The 25873-nt window shown below is 44.7% G+C and overlaps 1 protein-coding gene across 1 annotated transcript in view; it reads left to right on the plus strand.

The window, feature by feature from the left end:
- Nucleotides 1–25873, plus strand: part of tnxbb (tenascin XBb) — a gene marked incomplete at both ends in the record, with an annotated part of 99301 nt that overhangs the window by 8215 nt on the left and 65213 nt on the right. The window contains 2 exons of the mRNA XM_083645898.1: nt 1871–2485; nt 18300–18415. Coding sequence (XP_083502024.1) covers nt 1871–2485; nt 18300–18415 — 731 coding nt within the window. The remainder of the gene's footprint in view (nt 1–1870; nt 2486–18299; nt 18416–25873) is intronic.

Here is a 25873-nt window from a genome sequence, read left to right on the forward strand (position 1 = left end):
ATCTAATCTAATCTGACACTGTCTTAATTATCCTGACATGGAATGAAATACATAAACGCCACCCATCTGGTACATCTGGTACCAAGCAGGCTAAAACAAACACCACCAAACGATTAGCAAACACTGTTTGACAAGAAGAAACCAACAAGAATGCACATATTGATGAAAAGGAAAAAATCCAAAAGAGGCCAACTGATGCAAAATAAGAGTGACATTTGGTTCTGAGAAGACAAAGCCAAACATGACTGTATACTGTACAGAGTTGTAATCAATTATTCAAATAAGTTTGCAGGACAATGATCCATTCATCCAATCACAAGAGAGTAGGGCAAAACTAATCATCTAATCATTTCATCCTTGAGTCCAAGTGGACATTTGAGGCAAATGTGAAGAAATTCCGTCAAGGCATTCCTGAGATATCGCGTTAACGAGCTAGAAAATGGCGTTCGTGTGGTCACAGTTACCTTGAACTTTGACGTTTGACCACCAGAATCTAATCAGTTTATCCTTGAGTCCAACTGGACATTTGAGCCAAATGTGAAGAAATTCCGTCAAGGCATTACTGAGATATTGCGTTAACAAGCTTGGAAATGGCATTCGTGAGGGCACAGTGACCTTGAACTTTGACCTTTGACCACCACAATCTAATCAGTTCATCCTTGAGTCCACCTGGACATTTGAGCCAAATGTGAAGAAATTCCGTCCAGGCGTTCCTGAGATATCACGTTAACGGACATCGGACGGACAACCCGAAATGAAAAAAAAAATGATAGTATGGGAGAAATCCTAAAATGGAGACCAACCTTATTATACAGTCTATGAGACTAACAGAGGAAACCCAGAGAAGATGGCTGGGCGACAAAAACATAACTAAATACAGGCGATATCGTGGATATCGAGAAGAGAAGAACAAGACAACAATATCAAACAAAAAACAAGACATTTCCTCATTAACACACAACAGGAACATTTTGCTTTTCAACCAGTTTTATATGATTACAGAATCAGTATGCAGTATACGAACAATGTTTCCCTTGCCTCCAAGTTGCCTACACCCAGAGCTCCCCGTTCATCTGGCGGCAGAAACTCTGCACCCCACCCGCTGCTCGGGCTCGTTAAGGCTCTCCATCCCACCAGCTGCTCGGGCTCGTTAAGGCTCTCCATCCCACCAGCTGCTCGGACTCATTAAGGCTCTCCATCCCACCAGCTGCTTGGGCTCGTTAAGGCTCTCCATCCAACTACCCGTGGACGCGCGCATGCAAAACTGAGTAAATGCAATCTATAGGTCGAATAACAGCCATGCGAGCAGGTGCAGCTTCAAGATCTGAAGTCACTGGTTCGAGGAAGTAGAGCAGATCCTGAAGCCATGCCCCAGAGACACATCACAACAACACAACATTGAAAACAACTGTTGTTGTGTATCACACTATATCCCAATTTGGCTAGATATAAGGTTCAAAGGCAGCAAATAGTTCCTTTAAGACCAGAGGGTTGAAGTGTTTTGATGTAAAAAGGCATCTTTAACACCCCATTTACTCCTGGTTTATTAAATGTGACCTGTATCCAGATAAGTCATCTGGATGTTATCTGGAAAGGAAAAATACATGCTAATGCAAGGTGTAAATGCATCGTTATCAGGATGTGGTCAGAACTTCCTGACCACATCTGGAGGTAGACTGGCTCACCTTGTGTTCAGATCGTTTATACACCCCATTTACACCTGGTTTTTAAATGCGACCACTATCCAGATAACTTATCCGGATACAGGTCGCATTAAAAAAAACAGGTGTAAATGGGGTGTATGTTATCTTACCGAAAAATACAGTCTGACCAGTCTGTCTCTCTGACCTTTGCCCTCCCTTTCCTTCAGGTGCAGGCTGTTCCATTAAGCCAGAATGTCCCAACGAGTGCAGTGACCAGGGTCGCTGCGTGGACGGCAAGTGTGCCTGCTTCCCTGGGTTCAGCGGGCCGGACTGCAGCCAGTCCAACTGTCCCGGGGACTGCAGCGACAATGGGAGGTGCGTGAACGGACAGTGTCTGTGCGATCCTGGTTTCGCCGGTCCGGACTGCTCGCAGACAGCCTGCCCCGACAACTGCAACGACCGGGGAAGGTGCGTGAACGGAAGGTGCGTCTGCGACAGTGGCTTCACCGGTACAAGCTGCTCGGACAAATCCTGTCCCGGAAATTGCAAAAACAAGGGGCGCTGCGTCAACGGGCAGTGCGCGTGCGACCCTGGATTCACGGGGCCAGACTGCTCCGAGAAGGCCTGTCCTGACAACTGCAACAACCGCGGGAGGTGCGTGGACGGCAAGTGCGTCTGCAATCTGGGCTTCACAGGGGCGGACTGTTCAGCCAAAGGTTGCCCCAACAACTGCAGCAACAAAGGGCGGTGCGTGAAGGGGAGGTGTGTGTGCCGCCGCGGCTTCAGCGGACCCGACTGCAGCCAGTGTGAGGCGGGGAAGACCGGACCTAACTGTGACACCGGTGAGTCCAACCCACCAAAATATAGAGAACCATAGATCAATACGGGTCTTTAAAGGAGAATTCTGGTGTCATTTAGAGTTCTAGCCCGTTTACTTCCGTCTATGCCTAGTTTACATGTTTGTCATAATCATCTTAATGTTTGTAATAATATGTGTAACTCACTTGGATTCCAGTACTTCATTCAGATGTCAATCTAGCAAGAGAACTTGAGAGAGAATGACAGAAACTGACAAAGAGAACTCTTGACCTTAAGACGTCTAGAAAGTGAAATTAAAAACCTGAAAGCCAACTCTCCTTGAGTCCGTGAGAAACCCAAAGCAAATTAGAATGTGAGAGCCTCTAGAATCTAGATTCTAGAACTTGTTTGAGAATTATACAATTCTTGACCTTAACACATTGAGTGCCACAGCGCTTCAGTAAAATTGTCTGGAGCCTGTGCCAGATTCACTTCCATTCAGTTGAAAACAGCTATAGAATTTTTTCTATTAGGGCTATATTGACAGGGCTGGACTCTAATGAAACATTGGACACTCCTGCTTCTTCCAAAGAAGACATTTTGTTTCTAGACAGTTCCATTATGAAATGACAGCCTCTGAAAGAAGAGCACTTTCAAGGGTTTTCTGCTGTCTTTTTTTACTTTTCAAGATAAAGTCACTTTTATGAATACTTTTTGCACTCTAATTTCAAGCGCATTCACTGACTCTGGCTGGTGTTTTCTGATGTGGTGGCGTGGTGTGGTTCTGTGCAGCCTGCGTGCCCCCCCCCCCCCTCCCCCCCCCCCCCCCCCCCCTGAGCTGCGGGCTCCTCCCCACACGCACACAGTCTGTTTTCAGCCTCCGTTTTTGCCCGGATCCCAGCGCAACAAGGAAATGGCAAACGGGAGTTACGGGACTGAAGGAAAAGGTTTGGCCGTTCGGCTTCGGGTGCTGCCTTTCTGGCAGGGAATCGTGTGGAGAAACTATATGCAGACAGATAGACAGAAGCAGAAGAGCTCAGTTGTGGGTGCGGATGCAGCCAACTGTCAGCTGCAGACAGAGCAATCTATATGGCTCTGGCTGCAGCATGCATCGGTTTCCCCTTTGATCACGGCTTTCTCGCTTTCTCCTGCACAAAGTAAAGGATCTGAGGTGGGTGGCGCAGCTCCCGTGTAGATGTTTAAGGTGGCGCCGTGTGATCCCTTGAAGGGATTCATGCTCACTGGCTGGGTACGACCTTAAACAGCAGAATTATGGAATAATATGAATTATGATTTTAGGACGTCCACAGACGTCCTTGGCACTCCTCGTTACTTTTTTTTAGGACGTGCACAGACGTCCTTGGCACTCAATGTGTTAAGAACTCCAAAGCAACTTCTAGAAAGTGAGACATTGAAGGAGAACTTGGGAACTTGGAAGTGAACTCATGAACGTGAGACCTTAGACATTTGCGAACGTGAAAGAGAATTCTAGAATGTGAGACATTGAAGGAGGCTTTTAGAATGACCACAAGTTGGCTAGTGTATGTGGAATAGGGCTGTGAATCTTCACTGGCCTCACGATTCGATTCGATTCCGATTCATCTGTCAACGATTCGATTCGATTCGATTCCACGATGCATCACGATGCATCTCAAAGTATTGCAGCTCCAAGTATCAAATCCTTAATTTTCTGTATTATTACTGCTAGGGATGTTCGATATTGGCTTTTTTACCGATATCCGATATCCGATAATGTCCAACTCTTAATTTCCGATACCGATATCAACCGATACCGATATAAGCGGGCTTTTTTTCCACCAAAATTTCACGTAACAAGTTACATAATGTAGCTTAATGTAGCTGAAGAGTTTAATATATAATATGCATGTTGTGTTAAAGTTGTAAGTGTTAGAGAAGCGAGCTTGTGACCAAAAGGTCGTCGGTTCAATCCCCGGGACCGGCAGGATAAATCTGGGTGGGGAAAGTGAAAAGGCAGTGCTTGCCCCTCCTTCATTACCACCACTGAGGTGCCCTTGAGCAAGGCCCTTAACCCCAACCGCTCCAGTGGAGCTGCTCAGTGGCCAACAGATCAGACACAGGGCACTCCTGAAAAAGAGAGCATTGCTCTCAGTGAGACTCTCCGTGTATTTAAAAAAAAAAAAAAAAAAAAAAAAAAACGGCATGAAAACCGATACCGATATTTTCCGATATCGATTTTTATGCTAATATCGGCCGATAATATTGGTAGGCCGATAATATCGGACATCCCTAATTACTGCACATGGTTACTTTTTCCTCAATTAATACAAGCAGTCAGATAAATATCAAGTCCCTTTTTGGGGCCGGTGTGCATGCACAGCAGGGCCCTTACATTCGACTCTGTCGCTGCATTAGCGCACGGATCCTGGCCGAGTAAATGTCTTTCCAGTCCGGTAGGTGGCGGTAACGCACCTCTGGCTAACAAACACATCGTTGCCTTGAACCAATGGTGACTGGTGAAAAGTGAAAAAAGCTCTCTCTGACTCTGTCTGCTTCATGTGTGGGCGTGCCGACTCCTGACACACAGGAGGACAGACACAGCGAAAATGGCAGCGGCTTCTAGGGATGGGCATTTTAAGCAATTTAAATAGTCTATTATGAACGAGTGCTCGAGCACTCGCGCGGGGGGCGCGGGCTGTGTGATTACTATGGTAATGTCTGAGCAGGGGTAATCTGCTGTGTATGGGGCTGTTCACACATAACGTTTGCATTTTTGCATGGAAAAAGCGCTACCTGGAGCATTTTTTTGTCAGGAGAGGGACTGACTGTGATGATATTAGGTGACGCTAAGCTAACATCATTCTAAAGCCTACCTTTAGACAGTATCTCCGGTTGGAGTAGCGCTTTGGAGCAGACAAGTTGTGAAACAAGCGAAGGCATTTCATTTCCAATACATGTCCATTGTTGCTGAATAGTGATCACCATGATGCCCAAAAAGTGATTATTTCTCCACATTTCTTGTGACTAACATTATGGGAAACGACAGTGTAGTCAGTAAACTAGTGCAACGTTTTGAATGAGTTTTATCGGGCGTGCGCTATGAAGAAGTGTGCTTCTCATTCGGGAGAATATCTCCAGGCAGCTTTTTTCGGGAAGAGCTGGAAAACTTCCGGTTAAAACTTTCAAAATAATGTTACTTAAACAAAAGTAAATAGCTTATTGATGCACGTTGGAGGAGAAAAGGTATTTCAATGAATGAAGCAGCAAACCTTGTATCAAAATACTCGTTGTGATGTTATATGGCGTGAAACTGTGGCTGTAACGCATTACTCAGAATAAATAAGGTTACAATAAGCGTTTTATTTTGAAAGCAACAAAGCGGATGACGTACTAGTACATTCTGGCTGACTTGACGCCCGGCCGTGCAGTTGCTCCTGAAGTAAAAGGTGCTTCAACGCGACCAAAGCGAAAGGCTCAAACACATCGAACCTGGCTAAACATCTTGCCGACAGGCACCCCGACCTGTTCAAAGAGTTTAAAGACCGACAGGCTAGCGAACGTGAACGATAAACATACATGCCCTCAAATAAGTCAAACGAGTATTGTGTGACAAGCGAATTTGTTTCACTGAAAAAGTTTGCTTGTCACAATAGCCTACTCGTTTACAGTGAAACACGAGGCAATGTGCTCGAGCACAGATCTCTTCGTGCATTCCTTTATAACTGGGGACTGGTAATCTTATGACTTCAAAGGTCATGAGCTGGGCGGTGACGTCATCAGAGCTGGTATGTCCCATTCCAAACTCGTAGGAGTCTCAGCAGCCCCAACCTCAAAAATCCAAGATGGCTGTGCCGCGCAACAACAGTAGTAGTATAATCGTAGTAATGCTGTTTAGCACTTCTGTTTTGTTTGTGTCTCATTAAATAAGCTGTACACACAGCACTGCCTAACATAAGCACCTTGAATTGCCTTTGTGTATGAAAGGTGCTATATAAATAAAATTTGACTTGACTTGACTTGACTTGACTTGACTTGACTTGACTTGACTTGACTTAACATCTATCTGTGTGGACATGAGGCTGCAGTCTTTGTATGCGCAAAATGACGCCAAATGCCATGTTGTCAATAACAATGGCTAACAATGGCTAGCCTGGCTAGCGACTGGATCTGACCAATGAACAGTGAACTTCCCAGCTCAAGTTTTCTGCAAATGGAACGCTAACAAAACGGATGTGATGTCATTTAGCCTCCACATCCCAGTTATTTTGCGATAAAGGAACGCACCATCTGCCAAGGAAGGAGCAAGTCATGACATGTAACGTTTAGGGGAGGGGACATCAGATGACTGCATACCATGTACAATATTTAATAACACTATGGGCCATAGTGTTATATTTGAATTTTGGGCCATAGTCTATGGCCCTCAATTCCAGTGTTATTAAAGCTTTTACATGGTAAGCAGTCATCTGATCTCACCTATCCTAATATTTACAATAATCCCAATTATTAATGATATACGAATTCATTGTAAAAAAAAACACCTAGCCTACACGTATGGGGGGGGGGGGAGGCTGGGAATACACATAATAAGCCTACATTTCAATAGCCTACATTTATGTGTGAAAATAATATATATTACTAGATTAACCATAAATCTGGCACTTCATGTTAATGAAGCTTAAACCCAGGATTATTAACCCACATAGGCTACACTACAGCACAGGCACACTACACAAATGACTCAATACAGCTTGGCAGAGTTCTGCACTTTACTGAGCACACCGGCCCTATGCCAGGTTTCGACCTGGCCTTGTTTACTTAGAAAGTGCTTTAAAATCTGAATATCAACAGAAATTTAAACATAAACGATTCAACGATTCATCTGTCTTCAATTCGATTCACACGTCCGCATCTCGATGCATCGATTATACGATTAATTTTGACACCCCTAATGTGGAACAGGTAGTTCTGTCTAATCTCTCATCAAACACCACAACAAGATTGAGCTCGCAAAGCAGTTGTGTGCTTATATGTGTGGTATTTATTCAGTTCTGGAGAATCGTGATCTTTCTTCTCCTTCTTCTTCTTCTTCTTCTTCTACTTCTACTTCTACTTCTACTTCTACTTCTACTTCTACTTCTACTTCTACTTCTACTTCTACTACTACTTCTACTACTTATTCTACTTCTACTTCTTCTTCAGATCAAATTGCCCCACAATATGAATACATTTTGTTTATGTCTTCTATTTTGTTGGTAACCATTGTATAATTGCACTATTACACTCGAGGGTGTTCTTCACCATCACTGTTGGCACTTCAGTGGAGCGTACGGACCTTGGCTCAGTGGAGCGTACGGACCTTGGCTCAGTGGAGCGTACGGACCTTGGCGCTGCCTCATCGCGTCGTGCCAGTACTGACGGCAAAGCAACCCTATGGTGTCATGCTGGGTTTGAAAAGCCATACAGAGGAGGATTGATGGTATTTTGTCAATTCCATCCTGCTCTGTGCTGATCCAAAGGCTCGCCTCGTGGAGCTCCACTGTGTGTTGTTGTTGTTGTTGTTGTTGTTGTTGTTGTTGTTGTTGTTGTTGCTGTTGTTGATGCCAGGCAAGGTTAGCTTATTGGCTCTTCCATTTGGAACTGGTTCAAGCTGCAGTGAATTCCAATGACGCAACTGTTTCATTAAGGGAGCGGATGGACCAGACCACTCTCCATAAAACACCCCGACCACTGTGTGTGTGTGTGTGTGTGTGTGTGTGTGTGTGTGTGTGTGTGTGCATGGCATACTGTAAGTACTGTACCCCGATATAACCACTGAGCAGGATGAATTGCTGTGTGTGTGTGTGTGTGTGTGTGTGTGTGTGTGTGTGTGTGTGTGTGTGTATGCGCACGTGCGCGCGTGCGTTCGCGTGTGTGTGAGAGACTGTGTGTGTGTGTGTGTGTGTGCGTGTGTGCGTGCGCCTGCACGTGTGTGTGTGTGTGTGTGTGTGTGTGTGTGTGTGTGTGTGTGTGTGTGTGTGTGTGTGTGTGTGCAAGAGAGAGAGAGAGAGGTAGTGCAATAAGTGGGTGTTTATGTGGGTACTTCATTGTGCATGCATGCATGTAATTGTGCAAAAAATAAAGTGTGCAGTATTAACCTGGTAAAGCCATCCTGATCACGTGACCTCACATCCTGTTTCGCTCTGGACTTCCAGTCGCCCACAGCGCTGTCAGTGGGCGGGAGTACTTACCTTGAAGACAAACGCCTCAGAAGAATGGCATAAATGTCTTTTGTGCTCAGAAACTCCACTGGTGCATTGTTCATGTTTAACTGTTGTTAATGAGTCTATTTCTACAGTCAGCTTCATCGAAATAATACATAATACATTTCATTACATGCACTTTTCATTAGAAATACATCTCAAAATGCAACAGGAGCATATTAACCAGGCTAGATTAGTGCCCGTGTCTCTGACTAGGGACTACATCTGTATACAGTGTGTGTCTGTGTGTGTGTGTGTGTGTGTGTGTGTGTGTGTGTGTGTGTGTGTGTGTGTGTGTGTGTGTGTGTGTGTGTGTGTGTGTGTGCGTGCGTGCGTGCGTGCGTGCGTGCGTGCGTGCGTGCGTGCGTGCGTGCGCGTGTGTGATCCTGGTGAGACACAGTCGCTGGTTGCACAGCAGCGTTTCCTGTCCCCGTCCTGTGGGGTTAGCATCAGCTAGCGTGTGTGGTGCTGGCGACGCTTTGTGAGTGAGAGCATGACGTCAGGTGCGTGACTGACCCACCGAGCGGTGCATTTTTCAGCAGTCGTTTTTATGAGAGCTCATGCAGTAAAAGACATTTGTAGTATATTATGGACTATGGCCTCACTATGCTGTCATATTAGCTTTGGATGACGCCAGCTACAGGGTCTGCTCTAGCAGCGCAGCAGCGTGCCACGTTTCTTGAAATACAGAAAATGTAATCCAACATTATGCAATGTCTATAAAGATATACATTTAACTTTAATGATCCCCGTGGGGAGTGAAATACAACTGCCTCTCTCTCCCTGCCTGATATGCCATTGGTTTAGTGGTTCTCAAACTCTTCACGTCAAGGAACTAACACAAATTAGACCAAGACTTTTCAATGATCTCTCCCCGTGCAACATGCTGCAAGATACTCTGAATGCTGTTTTACTTTAAGACTGCAGTCACTCCTGTGACTTTAACACTGCAGTCAGTCCTAAAGGAGAATTTCATTTTTTTTTAACCTGGACCCCTCTCCTCACATTAATTATGATCTGACGACTCACCCAATGATCTCTGCAGCGTTTCTGGCCGTCCTAGCGTTGTTTTGAGATCAACAGCGCCCAAGCCAGTCGTAAAATGGAGCTCCGAGGGGGCCAAGTGGCAGCTTGTCTTTCCTGCATCTAAATAGCCAGTTTTATTCCCGTTTTCGCCACATATCGTCATAATCTCATCCCTCAACAATGACCAGACTGATATTTCCCCTGGCTGTTCCCTGGAGTCTCCCAGAGATCAAATTACCTCATTCGTGATCTCGGTCACCAAGTCTCGTCAAGTCCTGCGATACTTTCCTGCGGGCTGGCCAACTACCTGTACTTGACGGATGAGATTATGATGATATGTGGCGAAAACGGGAATAAAACTGGCTATTTAGATGCAGGAAAGACAGGCTGTCACTTGGCCCCCACGGAGCTCTATTTTACGACTGGATTGGAGAGTATTGATCTCAAAACAACGCGTAGGACGGCCAGAAACGCTGCGGAGATGACTGGGTGAGTCGTCAGATCATAATTAATGTGAGGAGAGGGGTCTAGGTAAAAAAAACAAAATTCTCCTTTAACACTGCAGTCATTGCTGTGACTTTAACACTGCAGTCATTCCTGTGACTTTAACACTGCAGTCAGTCCTGTGACTTTAACACTGCAGTCACTCCTGTGACTTTAACACTGCAGTCACTCCTGTGACTTTAACACTGCAGTCATTCCTGTGACTTTACCACTACAGTGAGTCCTGTGACTTTAACACTGCAGTCATTCCTGTGACTTTAACACTGCAGTCATTCTTGTTCACTTTAACACTGCAGTCATTCCTGTGACTTTAACACTGCAGTCACTCCTGTGACTTTAACACTGCAGTCATTCCTGTTCACTTTAACACTGCAGTTATTCCTGTTCACTTTAACACTGCAGTCATTCCTGTTCACTTTAACACTGCAGTCATTCCTGTTCACTTTAACGCTGCAGTCAGTCCTGTGACTTTAACACTGCAGTCACTCCTGTGACTTTAACACTGCAGTCAGTCCTGTGACTTTAACACTGCAGTCATTCCTGTGACTTTAACACTGCAGTCATTCCTGTGACTTTAACACTGCAGTAATTCCTGTGACTTTAACACTGCAGTCATTCCTGTGACTTTAACACTGCAGTCATTCCTGTTCACTTTAACACTGCAGTCATTCCTGTGACTTTAACACTGCAGTCATTCCTGTGACTTTAACACTGCAGTCATTCCTGTTCACTTTAACACTGCAGTCATTCCTGTTCACTTTAATACTGCAGTCATTCCTGTTCACTTTAACACTGCAGTCATTCCTGTTCACTTTAACACTGCAGTCAGTCATGTGACTTTAACACTGCAGTCATTCCTGTTCACTTTAACACTGCAGTCATTCCTGTTCACTTTAATACTGCAGTCATTCCTGTTCACTTTAACACTGCAGTCATTCCTGTTCACTTTAATACTGCAGTCATTCCTGTTCACTTTAACACTGCAGTCATTCCTGTTCACTTTAACACTGCAGTCATTCCTGTTCACTTTAACACTGCAGTCATTCCTGTTCACTTTAACACTGCAGTCAGTCATGTGACTTTAACACTGCAGTCATTCCTGTGACTTTAACACTGCAGTCATTCCTGTGACTTTAACACTGCAGTCATTCTTGTTCACTTTAACACTGCAGTCATTCCTGTGACTTTAACACTGCAGTCATTCCTGTTCACTTTAACACTGCAGTCATTCCTGTTCACTTTAACACTGCAGTTATTCCTGTTCACTTTAACACTGCAGTCATTCCTGTTCACTTTAACACTGCAGTCATTCCTGTGACTTTAACACTGCAGTCATTCCTGTTCACTCTAACACTGCAGTCATTCCTGTGACTTTAACACTGCAGTCATTCTTGTTCACTTTAACACTGCAGTCATTCCTGTGACTTTAACACTGCAGTCATTCCTGTGACTTTAACACTGCAGTCATTCTTGTTCACTTTAACACTGCAGTCATTCTTGTTCACTTTAACACTGCAGTCATTCCTGTTCACTTTAACACTGCAGTTATTCCTGTTCACTTTAACACTGCAGTCAGTCCTGTTCACTTTAACACTGCAGTCATTCCTGTTCACTTTAACACTGCAGTCATTCCTGTTCACTTTAAACTGCAGTCATTCCTGTTCACTTTAACACTGCAGTCAGTCCTGTTCACTTTAAACTGCAGTCATTCCTGTTCACTTTAACACTGCAGTCAGTCCTGTGACTTTAACACTGCAGTCATTCCTGTGACTTTAACACTGCAGTCATTCCTGTTCACTTTAAACTGCAGTCATTCCTGTTCACTTTAACACTGCAGTCAGTCCTGTGACTTTAACACTGCAGTCATTCCTGTGACTTTAACACTGCAGTCAGTCCTGTTCACTTTAAACTGCAGTCATTCCTGTTCACTTTAACACTGCAGTCAGTCCTGTTCACTTTAACACTGCAACACTGCAGTCATTCCTGTTCACTTTAACACTGCAGTCAGTCCTGTTCACTGTAACACTGCAGTCAGTCCTGTTCACTTTAACACTGCAGTCATTCCTGTTCACTTTAACACTGCAGTCATTCCTGTTCACTTTAACACTGCAGTTATTCCTGTTCACTTTAACACTGCAGTCAGTCCTGTTCACTTTAATACTACAATCAGTCCTGTTCACTTCAACACTGCAGTCATTCCTGTTCACTTTAACACTGCAGTCAGTCCTGTTCACTTTAGCACTGCAGTCAGTCCTGTGACTTTAACACTGCCGTTACTCCTGTGGTCACGCTGAGAAGACGGCTAGCAGCTCTATCAGGATGTCTTAATGCCATTTCTGCAGATGGAAACAAATATTGGTTCAGCAGTAGTGCAAATGAATACCTGCTGTTCCTTTAGTTCCACTGCGAGAGAGAGAGAGAGAGAGAGAGAGAGAGAGAGAGAGAGAGAGTCAATGATTGATTGGAATGAGAGATGACTCCTTTTCCCAAAGGAAGAATTAAAATCCATTCTAAATAATAATAATAATGACTTGAATTATATAGCGCCTTTCATAAAACCCAAGGTGGCTTTACAGGAGAGGGGGCAAGGTGGGGGGAGGGGGACCAAGGGAAACAGATTTGCCTAATGGGGAAAGGCCATGGTGAAGAGGTGGGTCTTGAGGGTTGTTTTGAAAGTGTCCAGGGTCGGGCGTTACGGATTTCAGGAGGGAGAGAGTTCCAGAGGGTGGGGGCTGCCACGCTGAAGGCTCTGTCCCTAAAGGTTTTGAGTCTGGTACGGGATGATGGACAGCAGACCCATGTCTGAGGACCGCAGGTTCCGGGATGGAGTGCGTTGGTGGAGGAGGTCAGACAGGTTCCAGGCTGGAGTGTGTTGGTGGAGGAGGTCAGACAGGTTCAAGGATGGAGTGTGTTGGTGGAGGAGGTCAGACAGGTTCCAGGCTGGAGTGCGTTGGTGGAGGAGGTCAGACAGGTTCCAGGATGGAGTGTGTTGGTGGAGGAGGTCAGACAGGTTCCAGGATGGAGTGTGTTGGTGGAGGAGGTCAGACAGGTTCCAGGCTGGAGTGTGTTGGTGGAGGAGGTCAGACAGGTTCAAGGATGGAGTGTGTTGGTGGAGGAGGTCAGACAGGTTCCGGGATGGAGTGCGTTGGTGGAGGAGGTCAGACAGGTTCCAGGATGGAGTGTGTTGGTGGAGGAGGTCAGACAGGTTCCAGGATGGAGTGTGTTGGTGGAGGAGGTCAGACAGGTATTGGGGGGCAAGTGAATGAAAGGATTTGTAAGTGAGGAGGAGGCGTTTGTAAGAGATGCGGAACTTGACCGGGAGCCAGTGGAGGTGGATGAGGGTGGGGGTGATGTGCTGCCAGGGCTTGGTGTGAGTGAGAACCCTGGCAGCTGGAGGGAAAAAGCAGGAGGGAAAAGGCAGTAGTAAAATATACAGTAAGCGGTCACAACTTAGACATGCAACTATTAATAAAAATAAAAAAATCCTTAGAGAAAAGTTTCCCCTTAAAAACACTATGTGCTCCGAGCCCTCGGCAAGCTGTTTTTGGAGCTCGGCGACAAACCCTCCCTGATCAGAGGGGGGTCAAGTTGGCTCTCCTGTCACAGAGGTCAGAGGGATATCTAGCCTTTTTTTTTTTTATATATATATATTTTTTTTTCACGTTTTTTTACCCCATTTTTATCCCCCATTAGTGCTAATTTATTTATCCTGGTTGCTACTCCATCCTCTGCCGATCTGGGGAGAGCCGAAAACTGGCTCCATGCTTCCTCCGAGACATGGGCAGTTAGCCAGCCGCTTCTTTTCACCTGACAGAGGAAGCTTCACCGGTAGGACATAGCACATGGGAGGATCACGCTATTCCAACGAGTTCCCCTCCCTCTGAACAGGCGCCCTTCACGACCAGAGGAGGCACCACATCAGCAACCAGGATATTGCATGTTTTGGTGAAGGGGGTTCCTATATGAAGGAAACCCCCCGTAGGCACGGGGAGAACATGCAAACTCCACACAGAAAGGCCCTTTTGACGACCCCACCCGGGCGGTGGGCACTCGAGGACATGCGGACGGGCACGCATTCCTTCAGCGTTCACAGCGTCCCAGGTGGGAATCGAACCCAGGACCTTCGAGCTGTGAGGTGACAGCGCTTACCACTGCACCACCGTACCCCCCAGGAATATCTAGCCTGCTTGATATCTAGTCGTGTCGTGAGTGGTAGTCAGGAGAGAAGAGCATAGTGAGGCAGACACAGCCGGGGTGATGTGTGCTGTCTGCAGAGGAGTACATTCATAGTACAAACTGCCCCACAACCAAAAAACATTTAAGTAGCTATGCAAATCGTATATCTTTACTAGAATCATTCTATTATCCATTCGAAACACAAATCATCTTTGAGATAGCCATAAACGTAATAACTCCGACTTAATAAATTTAACATTGAACCATTCTTGGAGAATGACCCATCGATGTGCGAGCATGTGTTTAGAAAGAATAAAGCCGGTGTGAGACTGCGTTTGCGGACTTGTCGGGGATTCTCCTGGTGGGATATCTTGTAATGTGTGATCGCCTGTCACAGCTCAGATATATAGTGTGAAAACCAAAAACCACTCAAAGACGTTAAGAGGGAGAGAGAGGGAGAGAGAGAGAGAGAGAGAGAGAGAGAGAGAGAGAGAGAGACACAGCTGTGCGTATTGGCTTTATGTATCTTTGTCACGCAAAATAAGGTAATTTAATTAATAGATGAACTACAGATACATGGATGTACTGTAGTGTGTGCGTGCAGATACCGTAGTAGGTTGCACTGCCCTGCAGCTCCGAGCCTCCTCCGCTGTGCTGTGCTTGGTAAATAGGGGTATGAAGCCCCCCAACACAGCAGAAGATATTTACCCGCGGGTACGAACAGACACGCCGTCAGTTTTATGTTAAGAAACGCAATCAGCTGTTGCCCAAGACCTGTCCAATATGGCTGCCAGAAGGGTGCATTACGTCAGCTGAAAGCCCGCGAGGCTGTAGCTAGGAGATCCCCGGCTTATAGGCTCAGCTGGAGACATTTGCTGCTATTAAAGGACTTAAAATGTGAAGCAGTCAGTTAAATGGAAATAAGCACATTATCCACATGTCGTACACCATACTGTTTCATGGGCCGTGGTAATGATGGGATAATGTGAATCAACTTCCAATAGCAGCATGATACTCGTGCTGTGGAATGATGCAATGCATTTTGTAGGCCTATACTGGCTCTTGTTGTATCCAGATGTTTCGTCCCCTCCTCCTTCTCTCTCTCTGTCCATGTCTCTCTCTCTCTTTCTCTCTCTCACTCTCTCTCTTTCTCTTTCTCTCTCTCACTCTCTCTGTCTATCTCAATCTCTCTCTCTGTCTCTCTCTCACTCTCTCTCTGTCCATCTGTCTCTCTCTTTCTCTCTCTCACACTCTCTCTCTGTCTATCTCAATCTCTCTCTCTTTCTCTCTCTCACTCTCTCTCTGTCCATCTGTCTCTCTCTTTCTCTCTCTCACACTCTCTCTCTGTCTATCTCAGTCTCTCTCTCTTTCTCTCTCTGTCTATAGTTGCGTTTCCATCCATAGGTATCGCAACTTTTAACCGAATTCTCAGAAAGTCGGCAAAATAAATTGTGAAATTATGCGCGTTTCCATCCACCACGTCAGGGATACTCAGGCTACTTGCTTTGCCCGTGGGCCACTTTTGTAAAAGATGATAGGAGGCCAGGGGCCAGTTAACTCATTGAGTGCCAGCCACTTTTGGAGAACGGACGCTCCCAGTGCCAGAGTTTCAGAGCGTTTTCAGTTATTTCTCGAGGCCCACAGAATATTGTGTGATATTACTATGTAAACACTGAACAGGCACAAAGAACGATGAGACTCTCTTCTATCATCTGCAAAAAAAAGTTTATTGATACCATTTTCCGTTCTTTAGTTATGAGCCTTTAGTTATGAGAAGATAGGTTGTTTTGAGCAAAAAGACACGTTTCAAATTAGAAGCTGAGTTATTCCGCCTTTTGTGAAATGAAGCATTTCAAGCACATTCACTGAGTCTGAAGCTAATATTTTCTGATGTAGTGACGTGGTGTAGTTGTGTGGTGCCCTGCGTGCCCCACCCCCCTCTCCCCCCCTCAGCTGCAAACTCCTCCCCACACTAACACACCAACCCGATCTCCAAAAAAATCGTAAAATAGCAACGTTTGTGGACAAACGTTGCTATTTTACGATGTCGGCTAAGAAATTGTAAAATGGGAACGTATGCGTCTACAGCGGTGGGCGGGGTTTGGGCGTGTTTTACGGAGATTTTCTGTTTCTAACCCCTCCCCCTACTCTAATCCTCACCCTAACCACTCGGAACGTTAATATTTTACGTTTTTCGAGCCGAAATTGTAAAATAGCAACGTTGGTCCATATCGTTGGTATTATACGTTTTTCTAAGAGACTGTGTTGAACACACAGCCTAACACGCACCCAGTCTATTTTCGGAGCGCTCCGTTTTTGTGCGCCGGCTCCCAGCGCGACACGGAAATGCCAAACCGGACTGCAGGGAAAGGTTTGGCCCTTCGGCGTCGGGTGCTGCCTTTCTGGCGGCTAATCGTGTGGAGAAACTATGCAGACAGACAGACAGAGGCAGAGGGGCTCAGTTGTGGGCGCGGATTGACTGCTGTTCGCAGCCAACGTTAACTCCAGCCAGAGCAATCTATATGGCTCTGGCTGCAGCATGAGCGGTTTCTCTTTCATCACGGGGCTTTTTCCTGCTGTTTTCCGGACCTTTCTCTAATCTGGAGAGCACTGTCGCCACCTAATGAGTCCGTAAAATAGGTTCAATAGCTACAATATTTGTACAGGAGATGCAGGAGGCTTTGATCCACGTCCCACCGTCAAAAAACGCATTTGACGTCGATCGACATCTTTGGCACTCTACGTCACTATTTACTTTGACGTCGATCAACGTCCTTGGCACTCAATGAGTTAATAAAGAAACATTAATATGCATTTTTCTGTAGCAGATTGTAGGTTTTTGGGGTGTCAGCCGAAGTTTAGTCTGACCATTTTTGCACACAGGATAGTTAGTTAGGTTAAGTTAAATGAGTTGGGTTAAGTTATTTTGACGGATTTTGACAATTTAGCTGGAGCTCAGTCAAGCTTTATTTCACGTTAGTTTTCATTGTGAATTAGAAAATGGTCGGAGGGCCACTCTGCAGCCTATATTGCGGGCTGCATCTGGCCCCCGGGCCGGAGGTTGAGTATCACTGCACTACGTAATGCGTAATATCAGGAGTTGGTGAAGAGGAGGCCAGTCAAACGAGGGACATGAAGCCCGTGTTCTTTGCATAATATGTGAGGTAAAGAGAATACATCCAGGACAGCTGGTTAGCACACTGCTGTCTGCCTCTGCTGATCTGCTCTGGTTAGCACACTGCTGTCTGCCTCTGCTGGTCTGCTCATGTTTCACCAACGTGCTGCTGTTGTCTTGCTATGAAAAACACCACATAGTAATTTAAAGGTTCTTGATTATACAGAGGTATGTCAAATGGATTACCAGGCGCCACTCTTCAAGTTTACATATACTGTATATAATCCATGGAGGGTGAATAAAATGTCAATTCTAGATGTGAGTCACCTGTTAAAATGGCATGGTTTATGAATGGAGTGTGGTTAAAGATTAATCTTAATCTCAAGATTAATCTGTTTCCACTGCTCCTATCAGATTTTCCTTTTCACATTTCCATTTTCCTCGATAAACCAACTTTTCCACCTCCCTCAAGCGTGACAACTTTTTGGGGATATTTAAAGGCTTTTTTGAATTTTGCAACGTTTCCACTTGCGCAAATTGAAAATGCACACAGGTGGGTGATGGAAACCCACCTTCTCTCTGCCCTCTCTCTCTCTCTCTCTCTCTCTCTCTGTCTCTCTTTCTTTCTCTCTCACTCACTCTCTCCATCCCATTTCAATCATAATCAAACTTGCCTTTATTAGCATGACCGCAAAGAAACCTACAACATGTTGCCAAAGCGGCACCGTTTATCAGCTGTTGACAGATTGCCAATAATGACTCAACAATCTCTCTCTCTCTCTCTCTCTCTCTCTCTCTCTCTCTCTCTCTCTCCAGCCCTGTCAGGTGTTTCTCAGCTGAGCACTAAGGACGTCACAGAGACGTCTGTCACTTTGACCTGGACTCCGCCTCCTGTCCAGTACCAGACCTACCACATCACCTTCACCAGCCAGGTACGCACGCACACGCACACGCACACGCACACGCACACGCACACGCACACGCACACGCACACACACGCACGCACACACACACACACACACACACACACACACACACACACACACGTATGATGCTGATATTTTCACACATCATACAGTACAGACGTGACTCTTCCTCTATAATCCAATCCAATCCAAATTCTTAATGCTCATATTTAGCCTATTTCTCTGTACCTACCTGATTCAGGCTTATAAAGCCTAGTAATGTCTATCAGCATGTTGTTGTTGTTGTTATGTACTGTTCTGTCCACTAGAGGGCAGTCTAGAAGGAATGTGCAGGGCTTCAGAGTACGACCAGTTGGTTCCACTATATGCGCCCTAAAATCTGCCCAGTAGTACACGACTAAACATTGTCATTGGTCGCACCGTACTAGCGCCTAACATTTGGCAGGTGTGTGTGTGTGTGTGTGTGTGTGTGTGTGTGTGTGTGTGTGTGTGTGTGTGTGTGTATGTGTATGTGTGTGTGCGTGTGCTGTCTCCACAGTGCGCTCTGTCAATTTCTCCCCTCGTTATGCACACACAGAAAGACAGGGAAATACCAAGATAAAACATTTTCAATGGCTTCTGTGTGCTTTAGACTTGTGCAGAATCGTTTTATTTTGAAAATCCAACTGGAAGTCGTATTATTCTTATCGCTACTGGAACACAGGACTGCAGCCATCCAGCCGGATGGACGTCACTCACGAGAACAGCCCTAACACACGCACATACATGCATGAACGCACGCACACACACACATATATTCCTTGTAATAATTCAGACAACAGATGTATTTGTGGACACCAGTGGCCAAAACAAGCAGAAGGTTTTTCTGATGGATGCTGCTCAGGGGACAATGTCTCCGTCCACCAGCTCAGGACCTAAAGACAAAAACAGCAACATCTCTAGGACAGACAGACAGACAGACAGACAGGCAGGCACACAGACAGACAGACAGGCAGGCACACAGACAGACAGACAGACAGACAGACAGACAGACAGACAGACAGACAGACAGGCAGACAGACGGGCAGGCAGGCAGACAGGCAGGCAGGCAGACAGACAGACAGACAGACAGGCAGACAGGCAGGCAGACAGGCAGACAGACAGACAGAGAAACAGAGAGGCAGACAGGCAGGCCCGGTTCTACGGGGGTGCAAAAGCATGCATTGCACCCTTATTTTAATTGTCTGCATGCTCAGTTGAAAAGTAAAAAAAAAAAAAAAAAAAAAAAAAAAAAAAAACATTTTTTTTTTTTTTTTTTTTTTAATAAATGCTACAGCTGCACACTTACTGTTTAAACTTGAATTATAGTTGTTGTTTTTCTTTGTTCTTTGATGTGATTTTATGGCTTTTTGGCACCTATATGTAACCTTTTAAGGTTGAGATAATTGTATTATCATTATATGGTCCAAATATTTCAGTAAAGCACTTGAAACACTTGAAATATTCTTGCTTGGGTGGTATCATTCTACTTGAAATGATGGTCAAATGCATTATTTTTAGTAAAATAACATGTCAAATTTTTCGGGCGGCCGTCCTTCGGCCGCCCGAAAAATTCGGCCGGGCCGGGCCGGGCATCTGCACCCCTTCCTATCTAGGATGCACCCCTAGTCATCTTGTTCTGGAACCGGCCCTGCAGACAGGCAGAGAGGGGGCCAGGCATACAGACAGACTGCCTGTCTGTCTGTCTGTGCGTGTGTGTGTGTGTGTGTGTGTGTGTGTGTGTGTGTGTGTGTGTGTGTGTGTGTGTGTGTGTGTGTGTGTGTGTGTGTGTGTGTGTGTGTGTGTGTGTGTGTGTGTGGTTGTGCGTGCGTGCGCGCGCGTGTGTTTGTGTTTGTGTATGTGTATGTGTGTGTGTGTCCCCTATATGCTCCTGGTCCACATTAGTTTGTTTTGGCCCTCCATGGTTTTGGGGGGGGGGGGGGGGGGGGGGGGAATACAATATTACTGTTTTTCAGAGGCTGTGGCAGGCTAATTTTTAAAGCTAGCTTGATGATACGTTTACCATATGAAACTAGAAGACCTATTTTAGATTTAGAATGTAAATCGTCTATAAAATAATATAATTTAATTTGATTTCACATAACATCAACATTTATCTTTGGCCCAAAGCCATCCATCCAGCTTAATTCTGGCCCTTCATATGAAAGAATTTGGCCACCTCTGGTTTTAAGTCACCTTTTGTCTTAAGTAATTTAATAGTTGACCATAGAACGCACTCGAGAGCACCGACCGTGCCGTCAGTTAGCGCTTGCAGTTAGCGCTTGCAGTGTACACCACTGGTGGCGGGGAGGCTTATGGCATATTGAATGAATCTGGCACAGTTCATCTGTTTAGACCCAACTCACTTCTCTTCCTCATGTGTTCCATTGCACCATACATGACGAGCCGGTGCTGCGGCTGGTGTGATCGCAAGATGCTCTCTTTTCATTTGATTTGGTTGGAAACTCAACAGACGGTCACATTGAAAACACATGAAAAGTATAATTTCCATGACAAGTATACCACAAAAAAATGATCTGTGAAATTTCCTCAAAACCCCCGAAGGAGATATGTGGATGGCATATAATAAGATTTTATGTCCTTTAATAAGTCCAACAACTCTTTAAGCGAGTTGCCGAAAAGGGCAAGCGTGCTTCCATCTTTCCATGACTGAAACGTCACCTCCCGGAGGAGATAGGAGGAGGATGGCAGGTGGTAAATTATCATTATTATTATTACTATTATTATTAGTATTAGTAGTATGATTGGTATTATTATTAGTATTATTATTATTATTATTACTATTACTATTACTATTATTTGATCAAGGTTTTGCGGATTCCCCCAACGCCTCCTGCCCACCCACACCCCCTGTTTTCTCCCCAATTGTACTTGGCCAATTCCCCCTGCTGTCCCTGTCGTTGCTCCACCCCCTCTGCCGATCTGGGAACAGTTGTAGACTAGCACATGCTTCCTCTGATACATGTGCAGTCGCCAGCCACTTCTTTTCAACTGACAGCGAGGAGTTTCACAGGCAGGACGTAGTGTGTGGGAGGAGCACGCTTTTCTCCCCAAACAGGCCGACCAGAGGAAGCAGTAGTGCAGCAACCATATATATATATATATATATATATATATATATATATATATATATATATATATATCCTGTGACATTTCCTTCCGAATCCCAAGTTTATACATGAAGTTATGACATGATTTTCAGATCAAGACAGGGCGGACAGCAGCTCTGCAGTGAAGACAGTGCAAAGTATCATTTATCTGACCAAAATCTCCCAAAGTTTCCTAAAAAAAACAAAAAACAAACGAGAGACAGCTATCACAATAACTTACAGCAAACACTTTCGGGGCAAACCATGCCCAGACATCAGCAGTGGAAACGTCGCCGAGTATCATGTCCGTGACAAATCCAATTTAAAAAAACATTCCATAAAATCCACTTAAAATCACACAGATTTACGGATGACATAGTAAATTAGGTGGGGGATGTGGAGGCCATGTTTGCAGGGCAGAGCTCTGTGCAGCAGAACCTCTCGAGAAGACGTTGCCAGGTTTCACTTCCATGACAAATACTATAAAAATGTGCCGTAAAATTCACAGGAGTCAGAAAGATGGCCGAGCACAGAAAGCCATGATGCCCGTCAATGGAAAAGACTAGTGACTGTTTTTGGCAATGTTTGGATATAAATATGGCAAGTCTTATATCTCCTACTAACTTCCTTCCCTGACATCATCCTGTGTGTGTGTGTGTGTGTGTGTGTGTGTGTGTGTGTGTGTGTGTGTGTGTGTGTGTGTGTGTGTGTGTGTGTGTGTGTGTGTGTGTGCGTAACATTCCCAATCTTATCTGAGCCGTGAGTTTATACTTTTCACCAGCTCAGTGGTTTTTCCTCTGTCTTCCTCCTGTTGGCCAAGTTAGTCGGCAAATGTAATTAGTTACTGATTACTCCTTTAAAAAGTAATACAAGTTACCTCACTGATTACTTTTTTCAAAAGTAATTGGTTACATTACTAGTGACGTTACTAGTCTCTTTTTTACCCCAGAAATAGTGACGTACAAGCAAGCCAGATCCTTTTGCAACTGAATTCACCTTATTGGAACGAAATACAGGTGTCCACAATCGGCCAAACTGCATAACTGTAAATGGTCTCTCCTGAGTTTTCCTTTTGTTTTTCTGCATTAAGTAACTCAGCGTTACTTAGATTAGTAAACATAATTTTTTATTTGTATGCACACGCATATACACTTAGATTTAAAATACATGCTACAGCATGCGCTGGGACGCGTCATCAGTGATGTTAGCTGGGGTTGTAAGGTGTTTCGGGTCTCTCAACATCATACACCCTGGGCCACTTAGACCCAGCCGAGGCCGATTAAGACCCCGACCCGCGTCCCAGAAGCAGCCGCTCACGGATCAGCCTTCCTACTCTGTCTGCAACGTTGCCTGCGGAAGGGTTGATCACGCCCAAATGTTGTAAAAAATTACAACACTTAAGAGCAAGTTACTTGGATTAGTAACCGTGATGTAATTACTGTTTTGGAAATTGTAACGCCTTACATTACTTAGCTACTGAAAAAGTAATCAGATTACAGTAACGCATGACTAAGTAACGCATTACTGCCCAACACGGGTCCTCAGGGAAGCAAGAAAACTGGACTTTATGTGAAAACGCTTGAGATGCCATCATAATTAATACACCCTCGCAGGCACGTGCACACATAGACATGAAAGGGGGCTTGAGCCCCTGCCTTTTTTTCAGTCTGTAAAAAGTGCCTTTTTTTTTTTTTTAATTATTATAATACATTTTTCATTTTCATTCCAACAACACATGAACAAAACAAACAGCTCAGACACATGAAAAAATCAAATAAAAAGTGCCCTTTCCTGACCATGAATGCATTTCTAATGGTGCTTTGTATGGAAATTGCCCTTTCCATGCCATCACTGAAGGCAGCATTCAAAGAGAAATGCCTTTTCCGAGCTCTCTTGGCCTTGAATGCACCATTTGTAATAGGCATCTGCAAGGAGCAGTGTTTTTCTAAACCGCCCCTGAAGGCACCAACCCAAAAACGCATGTGGCCCGTCCCCACCCACTCCAGCAGTGCGCACTCCACTCAGCCAGAGCAACCATGCAGACGGACAGCAGCAGCACAGGCGCACACAGTCTGACAGATATATCAGTCAGTCAACGTGAATCAGGTATGTATGTTTGTCAAAGTCTCATCCTAAAATGAGATATTCCTCTAAATCTGGTTAAAATCGGAATATTTAAAATGAGTTATACCCCTAAATTGGCCTTCAAATTGCCTCTGGACGGCGGCTGTAGTGCCCTTTTATGAATTTGAGCCCCTGCCCCTCTAATGTTCTCTGCACGTCCCTGCACCCTCGCCCAAAATTTACACCAAACCGACTTTAATCCATGAGCCATTATCAGCTTCAGCAAAACACTGTCTGACATATAAATTATCAAATAAAAATATAATATAATATAATATAATATAATATAATATAATATAATATAATATAATATAATATAATATACAATATAATAATAAATATAAATATAAAATAAAGGACCAAGAATTGTGTGAGAAAGTGTGAGAAAACAAAAGCACATCGTAGAGATAAATAAAAAGGACAAATCAGGTTGCTAGAATAAAATGTCAGCATTGTACGTTTCTGCAATCCACTGATATGTACAATGTGAACATTTCTGAATCAAATACGTTGCACATCATGTTTACGTGTATATTAACATTATACATGTCATAGAGTCTGCTATTGAAATGTGGTGAGGTGACCAGTAGGGGTGTTGTGGTCAGGGTGGATGGACGGCGTAAACACTTGAGAGCCGTGTTCGATCCCCAGGCATGGTCACATTTAACGTTTCTGTTATGTAAACCATAATCCTAACGTGATACAAGTTGTTTTTCTTACCTAAACATAACCAAGTTTGTTCAAGTTGTTTATTTGCATTTAAAAGGCAGTAAGGTTTTCAAATGAACCATTTGGTTTCAAATTTATGTTGAGATTGTAGGTTTGCAGAGACATAAAATGCCACATTTTAGAAACCTATTGCAGACACACATAGTAAAACTGCAATGTTTTATTTGGGGTTGGGACAAATTCAAGAAAGAATGAGCATGTCACAAATTTTAAGATGTGCAGCCAGCGCACATCTTAAAATTTGTGACATTTGTTACATGTGGCATGCGTGCGTGTGTGTGTGTGTGTGTGCGTGCGTGCATGCGTGTGTGTGTGTGTGTGTGTGTGTGTGCCTGCGTGCGTGCGTGCGTGTGTGTGTGTGTGTGTGTGTGTGTGTGTGTGTGCGTGTGCGTGTGCGTGTGCGTGTGCGTGTGCGTGTGCGTGTGCGTGTGCGTGCACAAACTCATGTGTAAATGGATATGACAGTGCCAGAATAACAACAAGACAGTCAGTAGGAACAAGAGAGAATAAACGACTGCAACTCTGTTTCCCAAAGTGGAGGAAACATTTTACTGACGCAATTATGAAGCCATCACCACTTTCTGGCCCGGCATGATGAAAGATGAAAAGTAAACGAATAAAGTAGACGCAGCATCTTTCCAAGAAGAACTCATCAAGGCCAGTCTCAAGTGTGACACTAAGCTGATGCATGGCTGCTCCACTGAGTCAACATTTACAAAGCACTTCTGACAAAGTCACTCGTCAGCGTGACTCTAAGGCATGTTGTATTAACAGAGTGTAAAATCAATGATGAGGAAATTATTCTGAAGGGAGAACTAATTGAGTATTTATTACCAGCCGCAACACAGTGTTACTACCAGCCGCAACAGTGTTACTACCAGCCGCAACAGTGTTACTACCAGCCGCAACAGTGTTACTACCAGCTGCAACAGTGTTACTATACCAGCTGCAACAGTGTTACTATACCTGCTGCAACAGTGTTACTATACCTGCTGCAACAGTGTTACTATACCTGCTGCAACAGTGTTACTAGCTGCTGCAACAGTGTTACTATACCAGCTGCAACAGTGTTACTACCAGCTGCAACAGTGTTACTATACCTGCTGCAACAGTGTTACTATACCTGCTGCAACAGTGTTACTACCTGCTGCAACAGTGTTACTATACCTGCTGCAACACTGTTACTACCTGCTGCAACAGTGTTACTATACCTGCTGCAACAGTGTTACTATACCTGCTGCAACAGTGTTACTACCAGCTGCAACAGTGTTACTATACCTGCTGCAACAGTGTTACTACCAGCTGCAACAGTGTTACTATACCTGCTGCAACAGTGTTACTATACCTGCTGCAACAGTGTTACTATACCTGCTGCAACAGTGTTACTATACCTGCTGCAACAGTGTTACTACCAGCCGCAACAGTGTTACTACCAACCGCACCAGTGTTACTACCAGCCGCAACAGTGTTACTACCAGCCACA

Source organism: Poromitra crassiceps (assembly GCF_964638095.1).
Source record: "Poromitra crassiceps genome assembly, chromosome: 11".
NCBI lineage: Eukaryota > Metazoa > Chordata > Actinopteri > Beryciformes > Melamphaidae > Poromitra > Poromitra crassiceps.